This window comes from Notothenia coriiceps, unplaced genomic scaffold (assembly GCF_000735185.1).
Source record: "Notothenia coriiceps isolate Sejong01 unplaced genomic scaffold, NC01 NC01_scaffold00025480, whole genome shotgun sequence".
Classification (NCBI taxonomy): domain Eukaryota; kingdom Metazoa; phylum Chordata; class Actinopteri; order Perciformes; family Nototheniidae; genus Notothenia; species Notothenia coriiceps.
The window spans coordinates 23308-45665 of record NW_011358181.1 but is presented as its reverse complement, the minus strand read 5'-3'; the positions used below and the strand labels follow the sequence as shown (position 1 = coordinate 45665).

General features: G+C 41.1%; 1 protein-coding gene across 1 annotated transcript in view; it reads right to left on the bottom strand.

The window, feature by feature from the left end:
* Nucleotides 1–183: 183 nt before the first annotated feature.
* LOC104956152 (protein TANC1-like) overlaps nucleotides 184–22358 on the bottom strand; it is a gene marked incomplete at both ends in the record, with an annotated part of 41863 nt that continues 19688 nt past the window's right edge. Inside the window, 14 exons of the mRNA XM_010783607.1 lie at nucleotides 184–359; nucleotides 459–582; nucleotides 1346–1479; nucleotides 5669–5747; nucleotides 6632–6817; nucleotides 7571–7807; nucleotides 10615–10737; nucleotides 11032–11140; nucleotides 12566–13173; nucleotides 15144–15310; nucleotides 16202–16433; nucleotides 19629–19783; nucleotides 20093–20374; nucleotides 22039–22161. Of these exons, the coding sequence (XP_010781909.1) occupies nucleotides 184–359; nucleotides 459–582; nucleotides 1346–1479; nucleotides 5669–5747; nucleotides 6632–6817; nucleotides 7571–7807; nucleotides 10615–10737; nucleotides 11032–11140; nucleotides 12566–13173; nucleotides 15144–15310; nucleotides 16202–16433; nucleotides 19629–19783; nucleotides 20093–20374; nucleotides 22039–22161 (2735 nt within the window). The remainder of the gene's footprint in view (nucleotides 360–458; nucleotides 583–1345; nucleotides 1480–5668; nucleotides 5748–6631; nucleotides 6818–7570; nucleotides 7808–10614; nucleotides 10738–11031; nucleotides 11141–12565; nucleotides 13174–15143; nucleotides 15311–16201; nucleotides 16434–19628; nucleotides 19784–20092; nucleotides 20375–22038; nucleotides 22162–22358) is intronic.

The following is a 22358-nucleotide window of genomic DNA, read 5'->3' as shown; positions in this document are numbered from 1 at the left end:
GAGTTTAACTGTGCCGAGACCATTCCTGTTAGTTCTCCCCCAATGTTGAATGAGGAATGAAATGACTATTTGAGAAGGACTGGACATTTAAAAAAATGATTGAAGCAAACATGGAGAGAGTTTGAAAAGAGAGGAAAAGTGGACTTTACATATTAGGTGACCTCTAAAACAAACTTCACTTACAATCTCTGCGTCTCCGTAGAAGGCAGAGAGGTCCAGAGGAGTCCGCCCGTTTTTGTCCGTGTGGTCGATGACCGCCCCTTTCTCCACCAAAAACTGCACTACGTTCTTATGTCCTTTTAAACATGCCCAGCTCAGGGGGGTCAGTCCCTCCTTGTCCATCGAAGTCAAAGATGCACCTTTGAAAAGAACAATGGTCATTAAACACTTCATATCAACACACTGATGAACACATCCAGCACTGACTGCTCTGCGGCGGGGGTGTTGTTGCAGCTCACCTTTAGAAAGCAGAAACTCTACGGTGCTCAGGTGACCCTCGCAGGCTGCCACCATGAGGAGGGTCCTGCCCTGCTTGTCGCTGATGTTAATATCAGCACCGTGCTCCAACAGCAGCTCTGCAATCTGGGAAACAGAGAGGAGCGGTCAGAGAACACACATTAATCACACCAAGGTGAACAGAGCTCACACTGAACTGCTCATTAAGCAGGGACCGGGGATTAGGGCTGAATGTACAACATGTATTTTGTATTGGTAGCTTCTATTGATATTTTTAAATGAAGCTTTTAATGTCTTTTCGCAAAAAAAAAAAACCTCAAACCTCAAACTAAATACTTAATTTGGAGTGAATCATTTGATTAAATAATGTAGTCCTTTTTAGCAAAACAACTTTCATCATTAAATATGACTCATCAGTGGGTGTCTGTGCAGCAAGTGGGAGAGTGCACCATTTTGACCAAAGAGATCATTTTGTATTTTAAAAAAGGGACACATTCCAACAAAAATGTTTTGAAGCATAAAAACATTTAAATCTCCAAAATGTATTTATTTATTTTTTACTTTTGTTTTGAACAAATTAAGTATTTTAGACTTTACAAAGCTCTGGGGTTATTGGAAACGTTGTGATCACACTACTTGTAAACAATCCATCAAAGATAACTAACCTCATCATGCAAAAAAAAAGCATTTGAATGTTGTCAACGTTACAACTTTAAACTTTTCGGTACAGCCCTACCATAGATAGCTCTAAGGGCAGGACATTAAAACTACTCACACACTGTTGCCCAACACAAGATTCAGAGGAAAGGTATGATTGTATATTGTGTGGTCGCCGTGGATACAGAGGGATGGGTTGTCCTGAACTAAACAGATGCTCAGCGTGTCTCACCTGCCAGTGTCCCTGTCTGACGGCGCAGAAAAGAGGAGACACCCCCCGCCGGTTGACCTGTTGCACCACCGCCCCCTGCTCCAACAGGAAGCCGGACACCTCCATCTTCCCCCGGCCTGCCGCTGCCGTCAGAGCTGAAGAAGAGAGGAAGAAATGTTAGGATTAATGTAGATACTTCCTTATCTAGATCTAAACAGAGGAACACATTAAGGTAAGGATAGAGCACAGTGGTAAGACAATAGTGGAAATCAAACCATCCCACTTAACAACAGGAAACTGTACAGAAGACAAGTGATAACATGTGCAGTAAACAGAGACTAATTCTGTTTATCAGCGGGTATTTAGAAACCCAAGTATGTGGAAAAGGAAAAGGCTTGGATAAAAATAGAGTTTGCAACCTCAGAATGCCTTCTATTCCTCAAAGACAAGCAGAGAAAAGCAGGCTTATGTTTGGTGCTAATTGAGTTTATAACAGACAATTATGTTATGCTTATTAAACTCATTAAATTCCAGCCTAAAGCTCCCCGGGCTTTCTACAGCGAGATGAGAATCCAGTCATTTAATGCATCAACAGACAAACATTAGACAGTCAAACAGTTCTGTTAAACACCCATTCTTCTTTATATTTTGTATCTGTTGCCTAATCCGATTAAGTGGAATTAACTGTGTATAATTCATTTATATGAAGAAGGAAATAGTATGTTGTGCTTGTGTTCTTGTCTGAAAACAAAGACAGATTCTTAAGATGTTCATTCAACAGCTGCTGCTGATGTATGACAGCAGATGGGCCGGTCTTAAATGAGCGGTGTTTGTCAAAACAGAGTGAGATCCAGCGTACGAACAGTCTCACATTCACCTCGGAGAGAGTTAAGGTGCCGTTGAGGTGCCGCTGAGTCTCCTTATCAGACTGACACCATCCATCTGGATGAACAGTCATCAGAGCCAAACTACCACGCCCTCCATCTGCTCAAAATATGAATATATCCTCACTCACAGCGCAGGGAGCAACTGGGAGCAGCTAAACTTATTTTGTTAGGGCTCCATGGAGCAGCATTAGCAACACCTCCCATGAAGTCGGATTACACTGAACAAACTCAACAGCTGTGCAGTTTGAGCATGTTTGAACGCGGCGCCTGTTTCTACGTAAGCAAGTGTATTCTTAAAAGCTCTTCTAGTTAAGTGCCATTCCCAGATTCTCACATGAAGTCAACATTATTTACGCGGATACCTTTCAGAGATGGAGAGCCCTTTTCTACCTTTGGTCATTTTTGCTGCTCTAATAGGATGAACTAAACCTTGCCTTTTTTTATCTAATTAAAAGTTGTTATTAGTTATTATTCGCAGCGTCTGATTTGCCTTCTCCTGTAGCCCACCTTTCAAGCTGATTTTACAGTAGTGTAGTGAATATACTTTTTACCAGAACTTTGGGATCTTTCTCTTGCTAATTATAAGGTTTATATATTTTTTAGCTTATGTTATAATAAAATAAACAGATAACTTAATTGAGTATAATTTTATAATGTGAATTTCAAAAGGTTCAATGGAATTTATTGAAGGCAGCACTAAGAAAACAAATGTAATTTTTTTTTAGTAAAATAGCATTTTCTTTGCCTTCACAGACACACAATATAAAAAATATATTTGTGTTGAGCACACAAGCAAACTTAGCCTTCACCTTTGTGAACAAATAGATAATTCACATTGAAAGAAAGGAATTAGTGAAAAGAAATGAACATGCGTATTAGGACTTCCTGTCATGAAGCACAAGCGTTTGAATGAAGAATCTTATTTACAGAACACAGATAAATAGTAAAGTGCAGGTTTCAAAGCAGGTATTTGTCACTGTATGCAAGAATAAAAAGCATCCTTCCTCTAGAGACCTGGGCAAAGCCATAAATAGCTGCTCAGGTTAGCTTATGCTGTGCTCTTATTATACAGGAGGAACACTTGAGAAGGAAATAACAGCAGAGCCTTTTACAGAACAATTAGTCACCTATATTTAAACCATTATTAAGAAAGGAGCTGTGGGCAGCCACTGGCTACTTCATTTGTCATAAGATGTCATTCATATATTGACTTTAACCTAATAACATTTAATCTGTACATACCAGAGGGTCAAAATAACAAAATGTATCATAAAATGACAGATGATTTACAAAGGATTACACTTCTGCAACACCGCTATTTGTCAGGCTTTGCCTCGAGCCAACCCGACTGCTGGGTGTTCACACAACGAACAGAAAGACTCTGTGCTGTTCAATTATCGTCCTTTGCATAATGTAGGAAGAGTTTTGCATCCTAAGAGAGGATTTTAAAAGATGGAGCTTCCACAGAAGTGCATTTCAGTTGGCCTATTTGCATAGATATGTATTATTCCATTGAATTGTAAATATGGAATGCATCCACACAGAGACAGGTTGCTATCAGAGTTGTTTCAGACACAGCAATAAATGACTTCCTTTTCATATGGATATTGCAGGAGGTTTTTTCTAGTTCCGGCATTGTTTCATCAGCGTGCCGTCTGTTACCAGATTGGAATATTTAATCTGCACGCTGAATCAAAGGGATTCCAGGTGAACAAGAGATTTCATATTTTAGTCGGAGCTAATTATTTCAGTTGTTGGCTTCTAACCATCATGAGCATTGTTACTGTCTGTGTTTAACTGTAAAACACCAGTGGATACACATTCTGCAGAAAAGCCGCTTTGCAATTGTGTTTACTAACATATTTCCCCTGAATGCAGATTCGTTTGGATCTTGTTTTAAATGAGTGTCTCTGCAAGGGTTTTGGAGTCACTTTGTTTCAGGACAGCACCTTTATATGGCTACATGTGACCTTATACTGAGACTGCCAAGGCACACCACTCTTTTCCGGCCTCCAGCTTTTCCTGCTGGAACCCGCCGCTTAAAGGTGGGGGTCCGCGGACCGGCCATAGAGCCCATAGAGTTAAAGGTGTTGGCCGTTAGCTGTAAAAATCCATAGATTAGCCGCACCGTTATATAAGCCGCAGCGTCGAAAAATAGGGGAAAAGGCGCGGCTTATAGTCCGAAAATTACGGTACATGTTTGAAACAACAAGAAGGCCGGTGTTTCTTTTGTCCTTGAACACAGATTCCAGTCATATCAGAGGAAACGGAGCAGCAGTTCCACAAAGGAATATTTCCAAGGGACGACTCTTTGTCCCAGGGCTGCAGTAAGGGCTGAAGTCCTGCAGTCATTTAGCCGCTCTGTGGACAGCCTCTCCACTAATAGGCTGACCTACATTCCTGTAGCATCACACGTTTAGCACTAAATCCTGCTGGCTAAGACTGACACAGAGAGACTATTAATTTAAATCTGTTTTTTATATATTGTAGTATGATTGTTCACAAAAACCATCAAATATCATCCTCAAAACAAAAAGGGTTTGATTTGAACATTTAAAGCTTTACAGTCGATCACTTCAATCTCACAACAAAAGCTACAATTGAAGATCAGAGCAAACCTTTCAAAAGGGTCCAACATTTCAAAACATTTACAAGAAATACAGCAGCTCAGAAACGCGTGTCTGACGCTCGCACAATATAAATAAGAATGCCTTTTCCAACTATTTTTAGTGCTTTATATCTTGATAATTACTATATTTTACAACTACAAACAGTACATTTATCATCTCTGCAAAAAGGATGTTGCCTGGAGTGTTTTCCTGACAGCAATTTCCTGCTTTTAACAGTGTATTTTTCTCTGTCTTTTGCACCATTTCTTCAATCTCAAATGGCTTTGAGCAGACCATCAACAACACTCACCGTCTACAACAACGACTCCTGATTGGCCAACTCTGTCTCTCTCTTCTATCATCATAAAGACTGAACTACAAACGTACCAATACTTCTCCTAAGAAACATGGTCATCTTATGTCTACAGCTACATGTAGCCATCAACATGTAAGTGGATTATATGTAATTCTACACAACATTCCTTGTAAACCTACATGTGGCTGTCAATATATACAACAGATGGTGGAGTGACTTCAAAATGTCCAGTATCCTGTCTAAACATAGAGCACAGAGGGGATACTGCGGCATATTGGAAAATCATTGTTCAGAGGAAATGCTGTGTTGACTAAAGTAAGTAAAAACCCACATGAGCCACAATAAGTGATGCTTTTACCAGAATGTACAGCGCAGGAGACCAGCCGTACAAATGCACACACACATTTGGGATGACCGGCCTTACATCAAACAGAGAGCATTACCGCGCACAAGAGAGACACGAGAGCTTCCGCTGCAGCATGCAGAGGATTCCAGGGAGCCAAGTAATGCAAAAAGATGGATGGAAACATACCTGTCTCTCCCCACAGAGTGTCGTGGCTATCAATTTGCACAGCATGCTCATTATTCAACGCCAGCAAGCCTCTCACAACCTGCCAACAAAAAGAAACTTAGATTAATGGCATACTGTGTCAGCATAAGATATTAAATAAACCTTCACATTTCAGAGTAACAACACATTGCTGGCGGAGAAAATTCTTATAATTTAATTACAGCAGACTTCAAGAACACTTTCTCCCTGAACTACTGCGTGAGGTCATGTGAGGTGAGTCCAATCTGATTAATACTTTGACTTTAACAATGTCTCCTTCCTCATTTGGGTTGACAGCTTAGCTTGAGCCGGGCTTCAGGTTCCCATTAATGAGGAAGACAGAATAAACCTTGAGCCTGAATCGCACCTGGGCGTTCCAAAGGCACTGCGCTGAGATCCATCCCTGAATTCTGCAGACATACAAGGCTGAAGAACACTTCAAACCTTTAGCCTTCATCACTGAGAACAACATGTGCTCAGTTTAAAGCTCCCTCTGCTATCTGGAATATTTTGAGGAAGAATGTTGTAAAAAAAAAAACACAGGCAAGAATGGTTGTTGTGCTGCGATAAAGTAAGTAAAAACCTGAACTGTACTTTTTGAAAATGTGCAATGTATTTTGAGTGTCAATGAGTCGTTTTTATTTCAAATACATCACTTTCTGTAGTGAGTGGGAATGTATCGATACTTTGCGACATAGTTCACTTGCAAAAACTCTCTCTCCAAACAAACGAACGCTGTGATTAGAACCCAGTTTGAAAGTGATTAAAGCCGTTTCTGGTTAATAATTGAACTGTGAACCTTGAATACTAAATTGTATCAAACTGACTTTGGTGTGTTTTCCATTACAAGTTGAGAGTACTTTTTTATTATTGTACTCCCAGGTTTGGTGAGCTGTTGAGGATTAATTGTGTGTAAAGTAAAACATGTGCATGTGTGAGTCGAACCTGTGTGTGCCCCATGCTGGACGCTGCTATCAAAGCCTGCTGCAGAGCTTTGTTCTTCAGAGCGCAGTCCTCCTGCGGCCCCTCCTCGCTCCAGTCCAGCTCCAGCAGGTACTGGATGATCTCTGGGTGGCCCCGCAGAGCCGCGTGCACCAGGGCACACTGCCCGCTCTTATCTACATGGTCAACCTGGAGGGAAGACAACGTGGTTAGTTTTATTGCACCGAAGCACAGTGCAGCAAGTCTGCGCCGAAAGACAGTTTTAAGGACCACAAGTTTGATAATACCAACTCCTTTATTTTGAAAGGTCCCCTATTATACAGTTTTTCATTGATATATTATAGGTCTCAGATATATACAAACATGTCTCTGAAGTGTTTGGCTCCAAATACCAAACAGATCATTGTAGCATCCCATAATCCCCTCTGTTTCAGCCCTGTTTCAAAAGTGCTGATTCTCTGTCTGTTAGTTTAGATGAAAATAAGGAGCCACTCCCCACGCCCCTCTGAGAGAGATTTGGTAAAAAAAGAACTCAAGGTGCTCTAGGAGGAGATTCAGGTGATCAGGTGGTGGGGTTTGGTGATTGGCTAATGGTTACACAACCCAAAAAATCGTTATGACATCATAACAGATGGCAGATAGCAGATAGAAATGAGCTATTAGCTATAATCTGGCATAATTAATATCTTCTCTTTTCTGAAATGAATGTATTTGTATGCATGGAAATAAATAAATACATAATAATAATAAAGTGGCCAACCTCTTACCAGTTCATTTTCAGACAGGTTTTTATATAAATGGCTCAGGACAAAAAGTGAGCGAATCTTTTTTCCGGAAACTTTCAGAATCTCTTTACACAGAGGGGACCACATGTTTATGTATAAAAGACATTAAAAAGTGCATTTTGTATGATAGGTCCCCTTTAAACTAGGGACTCCTCACCTTGCCCCCCCTCTTGCAGAGCAGCATGACTATTCCCAGGTGTCCTGCGGCGGCTGAGAAGCTGAGTGGGTTCATGCCGTTCTCAGACACCACGTCCACGCTGGCCCCAAACTCCAGCAGCAGGGAGGCGATCTCCTGGTGCCCGAGGTGGCACTGCACGCAGAGAACTGGAGCATTGTTCAACACTTCTGTACGGTAGTTCACGTTAGCCCCACCTAGCATCAGCAGACGGCTCACCTGATTGAACAAATGAAATGCAAACACAGACAGCTGGTGGTCAAAGAGTTACCGTCCCTGCAAACAATTTCATTTGATTGCATTTATAAACCCTCTTATGTAAGGGACAATAAAATATGTATTCTATTGTTCCCTTTCAACTGAATTACAGAGCAGTGTAATTGCCATAGTGTGGAAACAAAAGACAAACATCAAAATGCTGTCATGCTGAGATTTCAATGAAAAAATCTGGTTGTATTTATACAAGTCAAGTCAATTTTACAGTATTTACATGTGTACTGCCCATTAACAGAAATGTGCCTCACAGGGCTTAACAATCCGGAGAGCTCACGACACGCTCTGTCTTTAGGGTTAGGGTTGAAGGGACCCTCACTAGTCCTTTACAGTAAAGAGGAACAAATGGAAGACACCTCAGAAAGAGAAAGAGGAGGGAGAGACATGCAACATATAGTGTTTGTACAGAATAGACCAAAATAGACACAAATTTGCCAAATGGAAAAACAGAATGACAAAGATTATGAATAAATTGTAAAGTTATATGAAGAATATTATCTTAGAGGAGGATTTGATTCCTTATGCACTCATTATTCTTTATCAAACTTCCCTGGAAGGTAGATAAAACAATAATTCTGCACTATTTCACAATGTTTAGAACTAATTAGATGGTAGTTTGTACTTATTACTAAAGTGCAACAAGATGAACAATGTTCCATGCCCATACAGTTATTCCAATGTAATACTTTCAAGGATTTGTGACCACATGGTCAATGACTAACTAAACAGCAGCAGAATCTATAACTCCGACTGAAACAAGATACTTTAGATTTCCTCCTTGAGGCTCATTCCAGTGAAAAAGCTCTCGTGCTTCAGAGATTCTTCTTTAAGCAAAGGTCAGACTCCAAGTGAGTGTTCACATTCAACTGGATGCAATTATTTAGTGTGTCACTCTCTGCCATGATGAGGAAATCAATAATAAATGCTTTGTAAAACAGAATGAGTAACAGGCAACAGGAAATTAAATTGGATGTGTTTTGTTGGACACAATGGGGACTGAATGAACAGTTTTTCCCAGAGGACAGAACAAGGTCATTCTACAAATGTCTCTAAGTGATGTTGCTCTTACACATAATAACTTGCACATATAGAATGAGGATGACAACAAGAGATGGAATACCACTGCAGTGCTAAGAACATATGAGGTATAATGCAGCCTCAAACCAGAATACATCATTGTGACATAATCTGAAAAGAAAAATGTCTTCCCCGAAAAACCAAAAGGGCTCCAGAAGCAACAAATCATTAACAGACTATCTTAGAAGTTTGAAGAACATGAATATGAACAAATATTTGAAATAAGACTATCCCTAAATGACTTCCTGTCTCACATATATCTTGTGCCGTCATGATTTCATCCGCTACTTTCCAAATTGCCTAAAAACATTTTTCATTTCCTGGGTTGTCTATATGAGGATCAAAATGCCTCGGACATATGTGAATCATAAACGGCTGACTATTTAAGTATTGAAGTATTATTTACTTTCTTCTTGTATTCAACCATTGTTACCATTTATCACCGACACACTTTAAATGTTTTCTCTGTGTTCATTGCTAACATGAGATACGAACACCTCACGTCTTGTCCTGAATTTAATGAGTCACGCTCTTATCACTATCATTTCATGCTGAAAATATAACATATTGTAAGAAAGGGTAAGTTATGGTTATAAATTATGCCCAAAACAGAGGAATATGAGTTTGTGTGATGTTGAGAGAATGGGACGTGAGAAAAAAAGCTAATGCTTTGTGGGCCAAATGAATAATAGATGTGAACACTAGGACTAAAACAAATGATGAGAGTGTAGTGGTTAAGGGGCGAGCTTTATTGTTTTTACATCAATTAAAATGATGTGACTTTATTGGACTATTACTGTTTGCATATTATTTGTACTTTTGCCTGCCTGTTAATAGTATTTGCTTTTGTTCTGCAGAAAAGAGACAGCCATGGATCAAGCTAATGGAAAGATGAATCAGGTCCTTCCTGCTGCTTTTTAAAGTGGCTTCAAAGTTAATCTGCTCTGAGCTCACACTCATCCTCATAAGTATGTTTAAGGACAGAGCGTAACATTTATCACAATTCACAACTTACTGGTAAGTGCCATTAGGGGAGGACATTTGAGGGTGCCACTAACAATGCAATGCATATTAATCATCAGTGGGCGTTTGATTTGAGAGTTGTAGAGAAAGACTTTTTGATTTAACAACTACTACTACTACTACTGTGTGAGACTAACTAATAGAAATCAAAGTCTTAAATAACATAATAAATGCCAGATTCAAGGGGATGTCTTCGAAATGATTATTTTGTCTGACCATACATGAAAAACCCCAAATTATATTACAGAATGTTTTACTTGTTGCTGAAGGTCATTCCTCTATTGTCTTTCCCCACTTAACCTCTCTTTCTCTACTATTTCTCAAATAAAGGCACAACAATAACTGAGAGGCAGGAAAACAGCAAATGTTTGATATCTCAAAATCACTGAGACTGCCAAGGCACACNATATTACAGAATGTTTTACTTGTTGCTGAAGGTCATTCCTCTATTGTCTTTCCCCACTTAACCTCTCTTTCTCTACTATTTCTCAAATAAAGGCACAACAATAACTGAGAGGCAGGAAAACAGCAAATGTTTGATATCTCAAAATCACGATTATCTCTCAATACATTTGAAATAATCATCTATAAGTCGGCTAATTAGCTGATTGTTTAAGGACTAACTGACGTGCAAGAGTTGGACAACATGTTACCTTGACGTTGGGTGTGTAGAGATTCCTCAGTGAAGCCAGGGCTGCAGAGAGGCCATCTGCACTGCAGCTGATCCACAGAGCCTGCAGCACGCTGGAGGACACACCTGTTCTCTTACTGAGGCCCTACACACACACACACACACACACACACACACACACACACACACACACACACACACACACACACACACACACACACACACACACACACACACACACACACACACACACACACCATAAAAGTCAATGAACAGGCAGCCAGTGTTTCTCTTCACATCCCAAGGCTTATCCTCTGTTGAACTATACTCTCAAGATACATGCATCGATAAACAGAGCCATGAAACAACAACTTGGAATTCTTAGAAAGGATGGGTTTCAATCAAACATGAATGTAGAGAGTATGAATAACTTCTGTACCTTGAAGATGTGTGCTTTGAGGATGTGGTGTCCCAGCTCCATTGTCTGCTGTCGATTCAGCTTCCCCTCCTGGCGCGAGAGCATGAAAGCCATGAGAGCATGGCCAGTCCTGGGGAGGAAACAACAGAGAGGATACACAGCTGTGAAGAGAATAGGGAACAGAAAAACAAAGTAATATACGATTTACGCTACTCTTGCGAAACTTTTCCCCTGATATATTCTCATTCGATCATCACCTTAAGGACTCTCTGAATTATACTTCATATAAGAGCACCTTGGCTTTGTCATGGAGATCTTCTTTGTTGTATACATGTGTGAGTAAGGTGCACAATGCCCCACTGAAGGCTAGGGAAGAGTGTTAAACCCCTGGGCTCTCCTTTCCTTCTTCACTCGGGCACTCGCGCCGTTAATGGATGCAGAGCTTCATTAAAAGGACATGCATGATTGCGGATCACTTTGATCTAGTTTCAATTATCTCCATTCGTGCCCTGGCAAAAACCAAGAGGCAGCGCAGAAAGCTTTTGTCCACATGCGCATTCCCTCTGCCAGACTCGGAGCCTTTTGTTTTTTTAATGACGGAGTTGGAAGGCTGCGAATGACCAGAATATAAAGAGTCGGCTCTGGTGCATTTAGAGACACATAGTGTGAGCAGAGGTGATACTGACAAGCGACAGGGAGGCAAAGAAGCTCGCCAGAGTGACATCGTCCGATATATTTAGTGTGAATGACTGAAGTCTCTGATGGGGGGGGAAGGGGCTCTAGAATTACAATAAGGTAGCACTTTCAAAGCAGATTGAAAGCTCAACTGGAAATGTATTCTACACCCCTTATCATTTCAAATGTATTTATAGTTTTTCATGGCACTTAACTGTCAAAATGTAGGTCTATTTTCTCAGCAATCATCAACAACTAATATTATCCATTGCTTTTAGCTGATCATTTGAACTATTGAATAACTTTACGTTATTTATATCTATAGCGGGTTGTTATTGTTGTTAAAATAAATGCCTGGCATATCTTGAACTTTCCTCCTTGCAATGCAAGTCATGCTGCGCTTATTGATCAGAATGTTCTATTTTCTCTCCAGTCGGTCCATTTTTCGTATGCAAAGTGGTGGCCAAACAGTAAATCACATACTTCTAGCAATTCATGGAAAAACACTATGATTATTTCCGAAACAGGAGGGCTGCTGTGAATATGATTTGTACTCATGCTCTGAATATCAAGCTGTGCTACAAAATAACCACGAGGATATGTTAATATATATCCCCTTAAATGTAACCATATATGTGGTTTCCTTAAGATTGTTCAGAATCGGAATCAGAATCAAGTTCATTGCCAGGTACGTTTACACAAACAAGCCATTTGCTTTGGTATCTGGTGGTTTGGGGTCTAATTGTAATGTGTTTCGAGAATATCATAGATGCACAACAGACTTAACATGACTGATATTTAAAGTGTTGTGTAACAGTAACCCACATTCCTAAAGGAGCTGCGGAGTTGCTGCATTTGCTTAAAAGCGCTGAGGACTGACCTGGGGTCACAGAGGAAGTCCGTACTCTCTCCATCGGCTCTCCACACCAGCCACTCTCTGAACGAGGGGTGGCAGAACATGCGCGTCTTGTCCCGCCGTTTGATGAGGAAGCTCGAGAGCAGCTCCATGCGTTGTTGGAAGTCCTCCCATGGCAGCTCCCCTTGGACGAAGCCGGCGTTGATGGCCTGGAACAGCTGCTCGTCGGTCATGGGGTGCAGCGAGGCAAGCGCCACGTTGAGGATGGGCAGCGAGCGCTCGAAGGCCGAATTGGTCATGAACTTCATGTTGCACTGTAACTGGTAGAGCTCCGCGAGCGAGACGGGCACCACTTTGTAGCTGGAGCTCTTGATCACCAGGTGGCCTCTCTCGAACAGATCCAGGGTCAGTTTGAGATACAGGTAGGAGCCCTGGCTGCGGGAGATCAGGTGGCTGCTGAGCTTGCCCACTGTGATAGGGTCTGCCTTGCCATTCAGGCTAATATTGTTCATGATATCCTTGCTGCCGTTGATACGGTACTGGATATACGCGTTGAGGTCGTTGCTTATCTCTGCGTTGTCGGTAAAGTCATCCAGGCAGATCTTGGAGAAAGGGAGAAGGCTTGTGATCTCCTGTGGAAAGAATTAATAAAAACAAAGCACTTGTTGAGTTAATTTAGGCGTTGTAACTGATTCACCAGCACATACTATGGTATGATCTAGCTTGAAGTGAATATGTCTGCACTTTCCTTGTTGTTTGGAGTTTTTCTTTATGGTTTTTGCACTAATTGTAAGTCACTGTGGATAAAAGAGTCAGCTAAATTATATGTAATGTAATGTATTGGTATTTGTCAAGGCTCAATGCAAAATAAGCCTGTATTGTTGAGTACATATACAGATTCAATCTCAATACCTGAACAATAAAAGTTCGTTTTCTAGTTCGCCCTGCAATATAAATTGTATTCCTTCTTCTAAATAGTGTGTGTGTGTGTGTGTGTGTGTGTGTGTGTGTGTGTGTGTGTGTGTGTGTGTGTGTGTGTGTGTGTGTGTGTGTGTGTGTGTTTACTATCAGGAGACTTCTTTGAGCAGTAGGGAGCAAACACTGAGAAAAACAAGACTAGGAAAGTAAGTATTAGGAGGCAAGGGATGGTGATGGGGGGGCAACAGGAACACTTTTAACAGAGGTCAGAGCCGGGGCTCACATTTCAATCTATGTCCTGGGGGTTGGAGAAATCAATGCACCTTAATCCTCTGCCTGTCTGAGGCTAAAGAAACATTTCCACAGCGTGATAACACTTCTCTGTACCTCATCATGACAAGGTACAGAAAACACACGTACAAACACATGGATCCTCACATGCACAGAGGCACTGACACGCACTGATTATAATCCAGGAGGTGAGAGAAGTGCTAGCAACACATCACAGATAAGCCAGATATTAGTCTAGCAAGCAAAGGCCAATATCCTGAGCCCTTTCTCCTTGGTGAAATCCTATTTGTTTGCTCAAAGTGCAAAACAAAACTGTGACACCTTCGTCACACCTCTATGCACAAATAGAATGCTGTGGTAGCAAACCAAATAGTAGTTATGCATTGATTTCAATTCAACATATGATTTGGTGGCATTTCCCCATGTTCTATGTGTCCTTTTGTATCTCCTACTTACTTGGACATCAAACTGGAGTTAAGAGGCTATGACACAAATTCCCTCCAATTTAAAAACTGCCTCACTGTGTCAATTCACTTTCACAGAAATGTTTTAAGCAAATGCTCTGGTGCAGTCAACTGGGACATCCGGAAAAATCTTTCCACACCATAAACGAATGCTGACGGATTCATAGAGGTGAATACAAGATGTCAGTTGCAGAATAGATTGATTCAGCACATCCAGAGAGCCTCGACATAAACGGAATATTAATCCTGACTCACAGGATAAAAACAAATGGGCTGAACTTGGTTTGCAGAGCATTGCATACTGATGGACACCACCTCGGCCGGGCTTTCTGCCTGAGCAGTAATAACTAGAGCTCTGGATGTCAGCTATCACATTATTATCCCGAGCTCAGCGCTTCGTCCCAGCCGTGGTGAGTCTCATCGGGCATGCCGAAGCTTCAGCTATCACCAGTTCAACACTGGACCCGGCAAATCTGTGGAACTGTTCGACCTAGTGTCACTTTCCCTTCAAGCTCGTAGTGACTGACTGCTCCTTCCCTGTCATGCGGCGTTGAATCCCCCGGTCACTGATGCTTCAGTTCCAGCTTGAATGTTACTGGATACGCTTGACAAAAAATGACTCTGTAGAGAGCAGAGTATGACAAGGACGAACAGCTCGGATAAACCTTTCAACTTTCACACATGTCAAAATCTGCAGTCACTGACAGTAGCAAGAGGTGGCGGGAAGATCGGACTATTTTAAAATCGTTTTGAGGAAATGTATAAATAAGCTAGCCTTCTGTAATAAGCTGATTGAAGAAGCTCCTTGGCACAAGCAGGTTTTATTATTCTGAATACGGACAATATATTCTCTGATATTGTGAAGAATATATATTTTGCATTAGACAAGCACAACACAATGTTATTTTTATTAACAAGCTCTTCCTCACCAGTAAATTGACCCGGACAGTGACGACCAGTTTGAGCCACGAGGGGAACTTGGTGATGATCTTCGAGATGAAGGAGGAAATGGTGTCTCCGTAGTCAGGCTTATGGAACTCGGCTTCGTTCAGCCCGTCCACCAAGATGATGTTGTCCTCCTCGGGAATCCTCCGCTCTGGAAACACAATTACCGACAAAGGTAAGACGATGTGCAGCGAGGTATATGAGTGTTAGCTTTTGCACCGTGGCGAGCGTACAGAGCGGTGCCTTGTTTCAGTGCAATAACCACACCCTTTCTCTCAGAGGGGCAGTGAGGGGTAAGGGTCTTTACTTTGATTCATCAACTACACATCCACTGCTCCCACTTCACTCCCCACTTAAATGTCAAGTTACATTCACGCTGTTAGCACAAAAGTGAATACTGTCAGTGGAAGCTGTATGAGTTACTCTTTGAAATCAGGGATAAAATGTAATAGTTTTCCTTTGTATGAGTTTAATGTTTGCAAGATGAAGAGTCTCTTCATGAGAAAGCAAATTAAATCAACAAATCAGTTGCATAGCAGCTATTTGGCAGATGCTTTCATGCAGAGCAACTTGCATTTTGTCAAATACACAAACATTTGGAACAATTTTGGGTGAAGTGCTTAAGGAAATAAGTAAACATTTATCAAAACTATAAACTAAGCAAGTGCTTTATCAGATCTCATGAGCTGGGGCATAGTTATGTTTTAACACTTCTCGTGCTTCTGTAAATATCAAGTAAACAACAAAGAATTTGAACAATATATTTCCTCGAGGCATTCCTGAGATATCACATTCACAGAGACAGATGGATAAACAGGTCATCCGCAAAATATCCCAACGCTGGTGCATAGAAGGCATAGAAACTATTTGAATGTCTGTCAGCCCTTCTTTCCAGGTAATTAGTGTGCCATCGGAAGAATGTCAATATACTATAATATATATTTCCTGGAGTGCTATGCTTTGCCGCAGTGAATTATTCAATCGTGTCACAGAAGAAGACCATGTAATTGACATATTGAAATATGACACAATGGTGTTTTACCTTTACGGAGGTTGGCTAGTGGCTCGAGGACCCCCCTCCGGAAAGCGGCCATGGGGTCCTGGACACAGGAGCGCAGGCTGAGCATGCTCTGGAGGTTGGGCTCTTTCAGCAGCAGCTCCCGGTACGCACTGAGCTGGTGAGCTCTGCACAGCAGGGCAGCGATACTGTGTACAAACTCCGGAACCAGGCAAGTGTACGTGTTATCCGCCTGGCAGTAGTGATATGCAACCACCTGGAACACAAAGAAAAGAGAGACAACAGATGGGATTACTTCAGAGTTAAGAAGAATTAAAAACATGTCACAGTAATTAATCAAGACTTGAATTAGTTTTGGCTTTAGTAAAAGAAAATATAAAAAGCTGGAAACATTTCATAACATCAAAAAGCCATCTGCCTTGTTGGCTCAACAACTATTTCTGTTCATACAGTGTGGGGTCTGAGGCCCTTTTATATGTAACAATTCTATAAAGCACCGTTACAGAAATCGGGCAGAAGGTGATAACCTCAGATAAACTCTACTATGAAAAAAAACACTGAATCCCAGTTGTAGCCACAGGAAAAGATCTTCACTGCATGTTCAGGTTGGTGCAGTGCTCAAAGGAAGTCCGCTTGAGAAAAAGAGGGACAGGGTTGGGGAAGAAAAAAGGAGAGATGGTGTTGGGATGTTTGCCTCTGTTCTCATTACAGGAGCTGACACACTTCCAAGATCAGCAGGGGGAGGAGCAGGGGACCTCTTCTTCTGCTGATGCTGCCTATTGCTCCATCAACAATGAGGACTGGACAAATCTGACTATTTCAAAGCTATAGCTCATCCAACATCTGCACGTGTATTTATATTTCCATCTCTTGTAATGAAGGAAATATTGACCACATGAACGAATACATCCACTCTGGCTTCAAGATCTCAACAGTGATTTAAAGGTCTGATACAAGACTAGGTAGGAACAACAATACTGTTAACTTTCTACACCAATCTGGAGCCTCGTGATGGCAGTGCTCTAAGAAGGGACTGTGAAACAATCAAAAATGTAAGTGGAACAAAACCTTGGGGTCGGGGCTTTGTCTATTTCACCCTTATTTCTCAGTACCATAACTACTAATCGTCTCCATTTAAGTGCTCTATACAAAAGTGGCTCTACAAAGTTAGTGTCAGAAATGTAGGTATCTAACTGAGCATTTAGCAGAAATGTAATAAAGTGATGAATAGTTTCCAGAAGTAATTAATACATCATTCTAGGACTGCCATTCAATTTCTTGAATTTCAATTTGTATTCATCATACTTTTATAAAAGTAGTCATAAAAGGGAGAGAAGAAGAAACACAAATGTGAAGAACACAGCAACGGAGTCACTTTAAAAAGTATTATTCTAAAGAACACACTTCACTGGGCTCAGCACTCACCTCAACCATTGGGCTACACAAAACAAATGGGGCAGCGATGTGGTTGTTAAGCTTGAAATAACACAATATTCCAGTGAAAACAGAGACTGTGGAACACCTTTCTCTTGGGGCATACAGTCAATTATTTATACAGCACATAGAATGGATGTGGATAGGTGCCTGACTGCAGTGATGGTTAGTGCACAAGTCATGTAGACTCCTGCCTCATCAATGAGCAATAAGAAGCTCAACACATGATGATGCAACATGCTGCAGTGCACCTGCAGGTCTTCATGTGCTGGCACAACAATGAACTCACTGTTTAGAAACATTCCCTAAAAACGTGCCCCTGTCATTGACTTGCGATAAACCATAAAATGTAATGGCCTCGGTGCCCCTGTTATGAGACCACTTTCAAATGAATGATTAAAAAGAACTGGCAGAATTTGACAGGATCTGCTCGGTGTTGCATCAGTATTCAGAAATCACAGGAACAGAGCCCCTGGGGGAAACACTGCACAATAATTGGCTTGAGGGATATTGCTTGGGTTTCATAGACATTTAGATGAGCCTCAGTGGCATAACGTCAGCTGTCTGGTGCATGAACTTCCCAGTGGTAGAGGCTAAATGTGTTGTTATCGCATGCCCCATTTCACTACTAAAGAGCCATTTATGATGAGGCAAGAGCGCGAAACCCCGAAGGCTTTATAGAGATACCTGGATGTAATCGGTAACTTTAAAATAAAGCTTTGTCACCCATTTAAAGAGCTAACAGTTCACCATCACAAAAGTGTTAAATTCATTGAATGTCGTAATGAATCAAAAATATTCTCTGAAACACCGTAATCCCTTTATAAGTAATCTTCTTTATTATAACTCCACAGATAAAACAATGCAACATGTATATACTTCCTCTGAGAGTTTCAGTCAACAATAAGTGTTTACAAATCAACTGACAGTTCAGGTATTGCATGGCAAGCAGCAGTGGTGCTGTTTCACAAAGCCTGCATGTGGATATGTTCTAAAGGTACATTAGTGAAGACCAGAGGTGAAGCTTTTGCTATTGAAATTATTTCGGGATGCTGAATTTTGATGACAATTTAGATTTTTAAGATGAAAAACTGATACAAAAGCACCATGACCATTTTAAAAGCATCATGCCAAGATGAGGACGAGGATTGGGCTACAGAGGTCAGGTAAACTCTCTTCTTTCTATCTCCACATCCCCAGACTTTTTGGAGTCACAAAAGCTCCCCCTTACAGGCTCCCAAGGTCACTGTCATTCATCTCTCTCATGTTGACTGTCCAATTGAGGCAAAAAAATCCCACAAAAAGAAAATCAAGAAATGTATTTTTGTCCACAGAACGAAATAAGAGGCTATAGACCTAATGCACTGCTCTGTTTGACTACCTAAATGAAAGGTGTTGAAAGCTGCAGCACCTATTATGTAACCTCTAAAGGATGTAGAGAAAAGGCTTTACGTAAGACAGATGATCTGAAGCAAATGTCAGACTGCACTGTAAGAACAGTTTGGTATTTAGAACAAACCCTCTGACTATACTGTAAAATGTGTTCCCATGGCAGCCGCTGTGGTACTCCTCCCCCCACTCAATGCAAATGCCTTGCACCTGTGAGCGTAAAGGGCACACTAAAGACCTGAGCTGAAGTCTTCTGTGTTCCCACTTCAGTTCACACACAGTCATACTGCAGCAGTGAGATGCTGCAGACATCATTATTGAACATGCTTTTCATGGCCAAGTCTTTAACTAAGCTCACTGCTTCTCACATCAAACAAGTGATATTAAAGGTCTCTGAGACACCCATGAGAGAATCGCCGTCTTTCATAATCTGAGCAGAGTGTGGCTAGGCTGAAAATCAAACCGAAGAACATAAACAATCATAAATCATAAACAAACACATATTTTCTGCAGTGGATCTCATACATACTGAAAACAACTAGGCACACCATGTACCTTGTAAAAAAGTGATAGTTTCACACTGTGATTTCTCCTGAACCCTGAGCTACAGTAATGACTGAAGGTGTACCTTAGCAGCCAGCCGTTTGACAGCCTCCTCCCTGCGCCTCTGCATCTCGGGGGTCCCGGGGCAGCTGCTGGTCCTCAGTGTGTTGGTGGCACTGGACGGGGGGGTGGGCTGTGGAGGCTGGCTGAGAGCAAGTTCAGCGTTTGGTCCCCCACCACCTGGAGCACAAAGAGACACACTTGATCATATACAAATGTGGACAAAAACAAATGTGAATTAAATATTTATGAATGTAACAAGTTTTATTTGTAATTTATTGCAATAGTGAAATTGGTTTTATGTAATCAAGGCGTACTGTGTGAAATCCATTTTACATTAGTGGTGGAGGTTTAAGTCAATGTTTACGCTAGATACATCTATTTTCACTTCCTCTCAAGCTATTAATAAAATGCAAATTCAATAACTTAATTTTAAAAAATGCAGCTGATGTAATGCTCTTTCCAGAGGCAAACACTTAAATTGCTTACTTTTTGGGGAGGCACTAGGACTGTTAGAGGCAATCTGACGCATTCGACCTCCGTGGCAGCTGAGTGCTACGAGCCGGGAGATAATGGCCGTTTTTCCATAACCCACGCTGCCCACCACCACAGCGCCGTGGTTCTCTGCGGACTCGCTGGCCTTCAGGACATCTTCCAGCTGCTGGAACAGCCAATCCCGGCCCACAAACACAGAGTCTGTGGTGATGCTGGGCACCTCGAACAGCAAGGGCTTGAGCATGATGTCAACGGGTTTGTAGGGAGCAAATCGAGCTGAGGACAAGTGAGGGCAAAGAAACACATTAGAATTACATTTGTTTCAATGTTGTTTTTTTACAAATGAAACAACAAGAGTGTAAGGGACTCACATGACTTCAGTATGCTTTTTGTAATTAATGCTACTTTCTGTCAGTGCAGACTTTCAATCCAATAACTGCAATGTTGAATCATCAACCATTTAACTGTAAGCTCTTCTGTAGCCTCAGAATGATGTGCCAATAACACAATCATGCAAGGACAGCAATGGCTTTTTTCCAGGTAAAATCTGATTTTTGAAAACTGGCAACTTGCAAACTCATTCTGGGTTCTGGTTTGGCCTTTATTTCCCCCCCAAAAAAATATCCCCCATCCTTTACAGACAACATAAGTACATTGCCATATATGTTTGTCTTTTACTGAAAACAAAAGTTTCTTGACATTTTTATACTTAAAAAATTATTACAATACAAGGAAAAGGATGAAAACATCTTAATATATTTACTTTGGAGAGATGTGTGAGGACTCCTAAGTGCACCATTTAAATAATGTGACAAAGAAAGCATGCCGCCACGATGCTATTTAATAAAAAGATGATTGCATGTTGTTACATTTAATGATTACTAGCACATTTGACAGATATTACAAACTTTCATTTTTTGGGCCATTATGGTGTCTCTTGGCAACACTAACATTATCTCATTACTTCATCCACTTTCAACATGACATGAAGTGGTATACCACTGTCTGCAGTTCCTGCCATTAATGGAAAAACTAAACATATGCACACACATATAACAGACATGGACTGTTCCTATGTAATGGTGTTTCTTCGACAGGGATATAGAAATGATCACCTGACATGATGCTGCTGTATCAACGTCATGTTTAAGCAAGTGTGGAAAAGGAAGAGGACGCTTTTTCGGTTAAACAGTTTGACTATCTAATGATGTTGTTCTAAATTATTCATGTTCTCATCAAATATTCACTCTGTGGGATTTCTCAAGGCTGGTGAACGACAGCAATGATTTTATCTAAAGAGCTAAGTGTGTGCAGGAAATGTGGATATTGATAAAAACGACATCAACATACATTAGTGCAGTACTGTTAATATCCATACTCAGAATTTGAATTGTTTGAAATGAAAAAATTACTAAAATGTTGACCTTAAAGGTGGGGTAGGTAATTCCCTTCAGAAACACTTTTTGTTATATTCGATGGAATGCTCTTAACATCCCGATAGCAATGAATATATTAAATGCTTTGACAATAAATACATACAAACATTTCATCTGTGGAAGCCGTGGCACTGTAAAAAGCACGACCAATCATTTTAGACGGCTAAAATAACTGGATGGCCTACCTGCCTGTCAGCCTTCCATCTCGTGCAAAAACTTATCTTGTGCCCTCATTGATCATGTGCGCGTTCGTGTGTATTGGAGGAGGGGTACTTTCAAATTCTATCGCACTCAAGCTGGTTTCTCCATTCTTACCTAGCCTACCTTTAACCTTCAAATAAAGGTGTTAGAATCCACCTAAGTGTTAAAAACCTACAACTCCTTCACTCTTTCAAACACTACCTTATATGGACATGGACGCACCAAATACCATTAGAGCTGAAACAGCACTTTATCCTCTGTCCTGTCCTGATACGATAACATCATAATGCTGAGTGCAGTCACCTTTAGAGTCCTGAGGGGGCCTTCCTCCTGTATTATGCCATGGTAGGCGGATGGATGTCCGCAGGGGTGTGTTGCGCTGTTCATCAAGAAAGCTCAGGTCTTCCAGCTTTGTGGAACTGGTCGCTGTAGACAGAGATATAAATGAAATTAGTGAAGCAGAACACTTGACGCATCTCGAGTGCATTTCTCACATCGACTATAGAGGGTAAATCAGAAACACACACAGGAGAAAAGATGACTGAAGAAGACGCCAGAAAGTGTGCTCTGAAATTTGCTGTTTCCTTGAGGCTGTGTGTGAAGGTACTAGTATACTTAAACAG